At 39.2% G+C, this 9,171-nt stretch overlaps 1 protein-coding gene across 1 annotated transcript in view; it reads left to right on the top strand.

Annotated features, from left to right (window-relative positions):
• The window catches only part of SLC25A21 (solute carrier family 25 (mitochondrial oxoadipate carrier), member 21), a 112,634-nt gene extending 103,463 nt beyond the window's left edge, over nt 1–9,171 (top strand). The window contains exons 7-9 of the mRNA XM_009886959.1: nt 5,451–5,632; nt 6,450–6,502; nt 9,027–9,171. Of these exons, the coding sequence (XP_009885261.1) occupies nt 5,451–5,632; nt 6,450–6,502; nt 9,027–9,097 (306 nt within the window). The 3' untranslated portion in view covers nt 9,098–9,171. The remainder of the gene's footprint in view (nt 1–5,450; nt 5,633–6,449; nt 6,503–9,026) is intronic.

The raw sequence follows: 9,171 nt of genomic DNA, 5'->3' as shown, positions 1-9,171 counted from the left end.
CAGTTTGCCTCTGTGGCTCAGCGGGAAGACACAGACCCTGTCTCTCCTCTGGGCTCTGGCTCACCGTCTGTGTTTAAAGCAACTTGTTTGAGTTTTTCATCTGTTCCTTGTTGCTTTCCTGAGAGCCATCTCTCACCTTGCCTCTCTCTGCATATACCTTTTCTCCTCTGTCTTGGAAGCTCCCCTTCCTCAGACCCACGTCTTCCTCTCTCCCACTGTCTGTTGCTGTAAGAATCTCCTTCTAGTGATTAAAACCAATTATCAGGCTGGCTAATGCAGCTCCTTACAGCCTGTTTTGCTGCCAAACACTTGATTATAGTCCGTGTAGCCTAAGTCAGGTCTTGTGGCACCTCTTAGCTTGCCACAGAAGTTCCTATGCTATTACACTTTACTTTAGCCAAAAAGACCAAGAAGCAACTCCACCCCACACTCCTGGCCTGTCTCCCTCTTCAGTCCCATAATTCCTGGGCATACTGGGTAAAACCAGAGCTGGCCAAACTAAAGCCTTGTCTATTTGAGTCCTCCTTGTCACACACGGGGAGGTGGAATGCGCAACATACAGTGCAAAGCTTCTCGGCTCCATTCCTGACTTCTCCCCTGACCCATTATGTGACCTTGAGCAAACGTATTTAAATTTAGCAGTCATTTCAAATCACTTTTGGAACTTTTGTGCCAAGTGTAATGCATCTATAAAACTAATATTATGGTTTGGTTAACATTTTCAAAGGAGTTTAAGAAACATAATGCAAATATTCCACTCTAAGTATTAGTTTTGCACTAACTTTAGTAGGCTTCTTTGCAGATATCAACTTCAAACATTATTCTATTATTATTATTTATTCTTCATGCAAATTGTCGGGAATTGGCATTCTCCTTATCCAGTAAGCGTTACTCTTTTATAGTGGACTTATCTACAAGATGGTTAGAAGTACTAAAACATATTTATAAAAGTGTTCTTTCTCATATGATATATACCATCATCAACTGAAAATAAACAAAAAACAAAAAACAAAAAACAGTGACAAGATCTCAAGGCAAACATCACAATATTGAAGCAAACAAACACCTAAAAATAGCTTCAGTTAGACAAATTAATATTTGTTGATCTTTTTATTTTATTGATTTTTATAAGTTTCTTTGAAACGCATTCTGCCTCTTTTACTCAGTCTGAACAGGGCCTCACAAGGGAAAACAAATAGTGTTCTTGAGTCAGGTTTCTAAACACTATTATGCATGTTGATGGACTGTCCACTTTATCTGTTTCTGGTTACTTCAAGCAACCTGCCTTAGGGACTTTAAGCTGTTCCTTTCAAGGTACCCACTTCGCTCCACTGCTTATGTGAGTGTGGTGTCCTACCTTTGAACCCTTGGACTGCACCCAACATGGGTGTTTAATTGGTACAAATGCACCTACTACGGAGAGTAATTATCTATTATAAAATGATTTTTCGAGTGAGGTGATTCTGCCCCTCTACTCTGCTCTCATGAGACCCCACCTGGGCCTCCAACATAAGAAGGACATGGACCTGTTGGAGCGATTCCAGAGGAGGGTCACAAAGATGATCAGAGGACTGGAGCACCTCTTCTATGAAGACAGGCTGAAAGAGTTGAGGTTGTTCGGCCTGGAGAAGAGAAGGCTCTGTAGAGACCTTATAGCAGCCTTCCAGTACTTAAAGCAGGCCTACAGAAAAGGTGGAGAGGGACTCTTTATCAGGGAGTGTAGCAGTAGGACGAGGTGTAATGGTTTTAAACTGAAAGAGGGTAGATTTAGGTTCAATATTAGGAAGAAATTCTTTACTGTGGGCATGGTGAGACACTGGAACAAGTTGCTCAGGGAAGTTGTGGATGCCCCATCCCTGGAAGTGTTCAAGGCCAGGCTGGATGGGGCTTTGAGCAACCTGGTCTGGTGAGAGGTGTCCCTGCCCATGGCAGGGGGCTTGAAACTATATGATCTTCAAGGTCCCTTCCAACTCTAACCATTCTATGATTTTGTGATTCTGAAAAAAATCAATTGACTGAATTCCAAGCATACATGCTTTTACCAAAGGGTTATTTCATTTCTGGATTAATGTCTATGCTGCTTATAGAATTAAGTGACCTTCCTTCAGTATGGATGAAGATAGTCTGGAAGCTTTAGGCTGAGATCAGATTTAAACAGAAGTTTTGACAAAGCGTCCTTTTTTTTTGCCCTTTGGAGACTGAAACTGGTAAATTAAAACTGTCTCCAGTGGGTGGCACTTTTGTACATGGGCGTGTATGTGGTAGATGTAGGCCTAGAATTTTCTGTTGCTAGATATTATGGAATATAAAAGAAGGAATTAAGCAGCATATGATTCAGGAACTTACGGAGGCTACACTTATTGTAAAGTGTTATGATAGGAGTAATGAAGTACAAAAAGCAGAGAGATAACATCTCAAAATATTTTCTCCCAAAGAAAGCAGGGAAATCCATTAGTATACGCATGGATATGGCATTTATTAGTGATGCCTACTTCTCTCTTTATTTTTGATGGCTCCTGGTGCTTACAGGGCAGGAACTCAGGTGTACAGGAAATGTGAAGAGCATGGTAAAAAGGTGAGATGATCACAGATTACGTTATCCAACCACACCAAAGTTATTCCACTGTGAATAAGCAAACTGGTATTTCACTTCCTTGTGGTGTACTGTACTGTGGTGTGGCACTATCTAAAATCAAGTTTCTGTTCTACATGTTATACTCATACTGCAGAAGAATCAGATTTGCCTGAGAACAAAATTCATATATGGTTTTCCTCCAGCTCTGCCATTTATGAAAGCAAAAGGAGCTTTTCAGAATCTTTTTTTCTAACATACCAAATATGACACATGAAATAATGAGTCAGGGAACTCATGGTGCAGAAGTTAGTGACAATAACATGATGATAACTGCTTCTGCTAGCCATTTGCAGCGTGAGCGCTAGACAGATATGTTATCCTCATGTCTCCTTTCACAGGATCCTACACTGTTAGGAATATTTTGGCATTGTCCGTGAGGTAGAAAAAGTTCAGATTTTGGTATAAAAAGAAAGCCACTGCTTCCTGATAGCACCAGATTGCACCTGCGTGATAGACAGCCAGTGTTCCATTTTCCATGTAAGCATTGTAGACAGAGGCATAAATTATGTTTGGGAGTCTCTTTTTTCACTTGGAAGCAGTAGCACAGTAAAAAGCCACTACTCTGTGTTTTTAGAAAAAAAAGAAAAAAAAACCAAACCTTTTTAATTATTGCTAAATTTATTCTGAATCTGTTATACAAATGAAATTATCCAGATATTACGGTGGTGAATGCCACAAAAACCTTCCCCATGAGATACATAATAAAAAAATCAAGTTATATAGCAAAACTAGTGTATACCATAGCACACTTGGTTAGGATCCAGTTTTGTGAATCAGCAAAATGCTGCCTTTCAACATTTTCTGTTTCACAAATACTGAAATAGGAATAAAGCAATCTGTGGTCGTTTTCCTTTAGTGGTGTTGGTGCAGTGTCTGGTTTCAACAGACACTCGCTTGATCCTACACCCGCTATATCCTATACTCTGTGGCACGCTCAAACACAACGCAGGCAACGCTGGCATTAAGAATTGATCAAAATATGAAAATGTTCTACCATTCAAATATAAGGGATTTGTCAGGAGCAGCCAGGCTTGAAATTCAATGCTTAACTAGTAAGTATTTTTGCCTGACATGTACGGCCTAGCCCAGAGGGCAGCTCCCTGTGCTTGGCGCTATGGAAGACAGTATCCTTGCGCCAAATCGCATGACAAAGATGTTTCAGACCGTTCTGGACTATGAAAAGCCAACAGAGCAGTGGCAGCGTCCTCACTGCAGCCTGGTTTGAGGAGGTTAATACAATCTGGAATAGTACTTAGCTCTCAGGTGTGGGTGTAATCACTGCTGCCCGGAGGTAGGTGGGCACTGTGCTGCAACAGGGCAGCCATACTGCTGCCCCTCGAGCTTCAAAAGGGGTCCTTTTTTCTTCTCTAGATACCAGAAATACTGGCTTCATTTTATCTGTGTTCAAACCACTGTCAGGGTGTATGGAATAAACAAAATTGCTGCAAAGCGTTTTACTAATAAAGTCTTTCAATTCTTTATGTAGCACAAGCCATGCTAATTTTTAAAAGGTATTACCAGTATGTTTCATGTTTTGTGAAATCAAGGTGCTAAGTTTTTCTGCAAGTAATAAAAAGCCCTGTCGATTTTGATGTTTCTCTCTGAACACCTGTATGGACTTTGCCCAATGCATGTTATGGAAGTTTTAATTTATGTTTCTTGTTGCTAATCTGGAAAGGAAAACTTCTTCATTGTTTCCTGTTTCAGTCACAAATGTACAGGTTTAGGAAACAAATAGCTCTTTCTTTTTAATATTGTGCTGATGTTACAACGTGGCAACATCGTTTGTTATTTTACTGATGATTTTCTATAATTAAAGTACCTTCATGCAAACAAAATGGAACTGCATATCTAGAGTCTGATATAGCAAAAAAGCATCCTTGCTGTTGAAGACCAATAGCAAAAAAATATGTGCATAGGAAATGCACTGGAACACACCTCCCCGTGACTTCCCCTACTTAGAGAAATAGGATTAAACTCGCTTCAAGAGACTTTGACTCCCAGATAAACTCCAAGTTCTTTGATGTCATAGCAAACGCCAAGGTAGGAGGTCTTTCTAAAAGATCAAATAAACTGTGAGTGAGCAAAGAAGCTTTTAGATGCACTTCTAACCTGCTTCTAACTTTTACCGTGAATACAGAGTCGGGTTCCGAAACAATCTGTTGCAAATTCTTCAGCCAATTAGCTGAGTGAGTTACCACCGTTTATAATGCGCAGAACGTGGAGGCTCTTTTGCAGTTGCGCCGAGTTGGATTGTTAATAACAGGAAGCTAGCACTTCTCAGTACAGTGGATCAGCTACATGTGAAAATAAATGTAAAAAACCTGGAGGGGAATGGCAGCAGACTGAGATTAGCCTTTATTTAATTTAGCATTTGGGGGTCCAACACACAAATGAGCGTTTTAGTAGGCTTCATGGTGGAAGTTGCTGTCATTTGTAAAATATTCTGGCCAATTAGCTAATAGTGTGCTTGGATTTCTCCTGTTTTGATACAGTAATACTAAGTACATTGTGAAGCCCAATTATACAAATCATCCCCATATGCCATACCAGTCTTTCTTTATGAACTGTGTTTATAAATCCTGTGTGAGGAAATGTGTACTTCAGCAATTTAGACCATGTGTAAAAACATAGCCAATAGGATTGTCAAGAAAACAAGTTCCAGCATAGGAAATCCTAATGTGTTCCGCTAAAATAACACGAGTGTGTTGTGTTGTGTGAGTTTTCTGATTAAGTACATATTACTTTATAGTGCTTAACCTGCACAGGTCCTTCCGTTTCCCTTTTTATTCTTTCTTTCTCTCTCTTTTTGTAGGATCCAAATTTGGAGTTTTTGAGGAAATTTGGAATTGGGCTAGTCTCAGGAACAATAGCCTCAATTATTAACATTCCTTTTGATGTTGCAAAAAGTAGGATTCAAGGACCACAGCCAGTTCCTGGAGAGATCAAGTACAGAACCTGTTTTAAAACTATGGCAACAGTCTATAAAGAGGAAGGGTAAAACATTCTTATTTTAATAAATGTCCAGACCTCTGTTTTAGTTCATATGGGTCCATAAAACCACATTGTTATATTTCAGATTTGACGAGGACCATTAAGCCACCCTGAACTCACGTATCAAAAGAGCACAATGTAACATTTTGAAAACATATTTTAGAATTACAAGGAGATATCCTCCTGTTCCATCTGAACTTTTACAAAAGACTTACAAGATGATTATTGGGTCGTCAAAGTTTATGTTCCACAAATAAATGCGTCATACATCTCATGTAATTTTTTCAACTCTGCATTTTGTAAGAGGAAAATATCAACAGAAAAAAGAATATTTCCCAATTTAATCTAATTTTAATTACACAGACCTCTGTACCTTTAAAATGACTGCTGAAATAATTAAACTGGGGACAGATCCTTGTGGCAATAACGTTTTTCCAACTTTTAAAAATATTTCTCAAGTGGGGACTGAGTTGTAGCTTTGATATTCAATTATGGCAGTCATTTTGTCCATGTATGCAGCTGTTGTTAACAGACTTGTCTTGAAAGTAAAACCATCTCACTGATTAAAGTCATATTTCTGATTGGCTAGGCTCACAACGTAGCTTTTGTGACTGAACATTGATTAACTTTTTCTCTTCATCTGATCTGCCTCTGTAAAATGTTAAAATCCAGATACTGCCTGCTATTGAACACGTGTAATTTCAAATAATTGCTTCTAAGTGCTCTGCCAGCATTTTAACAAACACATGCTAAAATTCCATTCTTGTTTTAGAGCAAGAATATTGTTTGAAATGTTTTGTTTGTTTTTCTTCTGCTACAGATTTCTGGCTCTGTACAAAGGCTTGGTTCCCAAGATCATGAGGCTTGGTCCAGGTAATTTTCCCTCTGTTATTTCTATATTGCTTTTGTTCTTGCTTTCTCTTCATTTTCAATTTCTTGGTAAAATGTAGTAAGCATCAGTCAAATAAATGAAACAGTGTACCAGAAATCATCAAAATCTCTTTCACTTTTGAATGATCTCTTTGATAATAGCATCATCTAATAGCACCATCTAATCCATCGTAGATGGATTTGGCTAAATACGTCTCTAGAAAAATCATTTACATATGCACATCAGATGACTGACGATCCAAGTAACTGCGGGTTTGTGCAATTGCTTTATTTGTGAACAGGCCAAAGTGCATCCATGCAAATGCCAGAACTGTAAAACCTTTGGAAGTGTTTCCTAAAGCTTCCTATTCCTTCTAATGTGATTTTTTTATGACTTTTCTGTACCCATGTAAAGATACCTTAAAATGCAGGTTAGAGTCTGTCCGGTATAAATGCTCTCAACCAGTTGAGGCATAGCCCAAGCATATCAAATTCCAGTGACTTTCTTCTCCTGTGCTCTGCGGGGGCTGTAAAGAACAGACGCTAAAAGGCCCATAGCATGAGCTGGGAAGAGACTTACGTGGCCCTAGAAGGCTACGAGGACAAGGACAGCTTAAAACTGGGTTTGTTGATTGACCCCTTCTCGCTAGTTGTTACTCCAAGTGTGGGAGCACAGTGGTTGAGAGCTAGATCTTCTTTGACTTTTAGCCTGTTTTTCCCTGGCTGGTTTTGATTAATCATGAAAGCAAAGCACTGGGCCCTTAGACCGTGCCAGCCCACAGAGGCAGTCTGTGTCAAAAAGAGCAGAAGCCCCAATTTGAACAGTATCCCATTCCCATGAAATTGTATTTCCAATTGTGCAAGGTGATTTAATAGGCAAGAACACACATGGTTAAAAGCAAGCAGGTACAGAGTCTGTTCTGCAGTATAAAGGAGGCATTAGGTTTGTCTGTAAATGTTTGCATATCCAATCCGTCTGGCTAAGTGCGAGACCGTGCCTGGTTATTGTGCAGGGAAAAGGAAGAAGGTGGGGAGGGGAAACAAGGCAGCTCTGGAGCTAAAAGCATTTTCCCTCATACTCCAAAGATACCAGGTTACATACAGGACAAAGAGAAGGCAGGGTTTCGCTTCCTCAGTATGCGTTAGCACAGCAGATTTTGGAATAAAAATTTCCATCTCACGAATGACTACACGTTCTGGCCCAGAGCCAGCAAGTCCCTTAAGTGTGCACTTCGTTTTAAACACTTCTGTAGTCCCATTGACTGATACACAGATTTGGCTTTCTAATGAAACAATAAAGCAATCTTTATTGTGACTGGAAAAGTAATTCCTTCTTTCAACATGTGAATGCTTTCAGGAAAAGATACACACAAACAGATCACACAGGATGAGAACTGGAATCAGCCTTGATTTGAGTTCAAATCACATCTTAGATACTGTGTCTATGATTTGTTTGTTGGTCAAAGCCTTTTCCGAACTTTTGCTCTGTCTACCTGTCTGTGAGTTGCTGTTCTTAGAGGATTCCAAGTCTGATGGTGGTTCGTTAGGACAAATAACATGGGAAAACTCATGCGGTCGTTCTGTGTGCCCAGTTGTCTGAGCCTATCCCATCTACCTAGAAAGGTCAGCAGAAGACTTGTTTGTTAGAGGTGCCGCTCTGACCTGCTGACTGAGCCAACAGGCAAAGGCAAAGGCAAAGGAAAGAAAATATTTGTGCCCCAGTGCTGGCACCCACCTTGTAACAGGCTTTTACTCCTGCAGCCTGGAATCTGATTCTCTTTTCCCATCTTCTCCAACTAGAAGCTTAGTTATATATATATATATACCTTCTGAAATATTCCCTTCTTTAGCTCATACAGTAATTACAGCCCGGTTACAGAAGGGCCTGAGTCTGGCTTCACTAACAGTAAAGGTACTTTATGGCATTCAAGCTGGGATTTTATACTGTTATCAGTTCTAGCAGATAAAGCCATTTCATCAAATCAAAACTCAACCCGTGGATTCATAGCCAGGTGCAGGCAAAGGAAGATTATACTCGTTTCAATACTGTGATCTTCTGCTTTAGACGTGGTAAACAAACAGCTGAAAACCTTTCTTGAATCTTACCTGGAAGCATTTTCATCACCCTGGTGATGAATTTTTGTCATTCCACCACTCAAGTTGCTCTTTCATGGCTAAGTCTAACTCTAAACAAACACACAAATATACACTTATTCAGATTACAAGCTTCACTTGTAAAAGAACAAAGAAAAATATTAATCTTGACAAAACATTAGGAAAAATCACACTGAGGGTGATTTTGATTTAATATACAAACTTTTCTCATCAGCCTTATGGTCTAATATTAAGTAAAATTGGTATGGTTTAAGAAATTGAGAATTTTTAATGAATTAGGCAATTAGTGGAATCATCCATTTTGGAAATAAGGCTTTGCCGTATCCTGGTTTAGATTACACACTACAAATGCTCTACAAAATCTTAAAATTACTGAATTTTGTATGTAGTAAAATAATACCTTTTCTTCCAGGTGGTGCAGTGATGCTTTTGGTTTACGAATACGTTTATGCATGGCTTCAAGACACAGTTGATCACAAGTAGCGCTTCTGAAAAATGTACTCTTTAAAATTATATGCATTCTCAAATACACTTCAATAAAGTAAAAGTGATTCACA

The sequence above is a fragment of the Charadrius vociferus genome, unplaced genomic scaffold (assembly GCF_000708025.1).
Source record: "Charadrius vociferus isolate BGI_N301 unplaced genomic scaffold, ASM70802v2 scaffold14, whole genome shotgun sequence".
Taxonomy (NCBI): domain Eukaryota; kingdom Metazoa; phylum Chordata; class Aves; order Charadriiformes; family Charadriidae; genus Charadrius; species Charadrius vociferus.
This window is presented reverse-complemented; position numbering and strand designations above follow the sequence as displayed.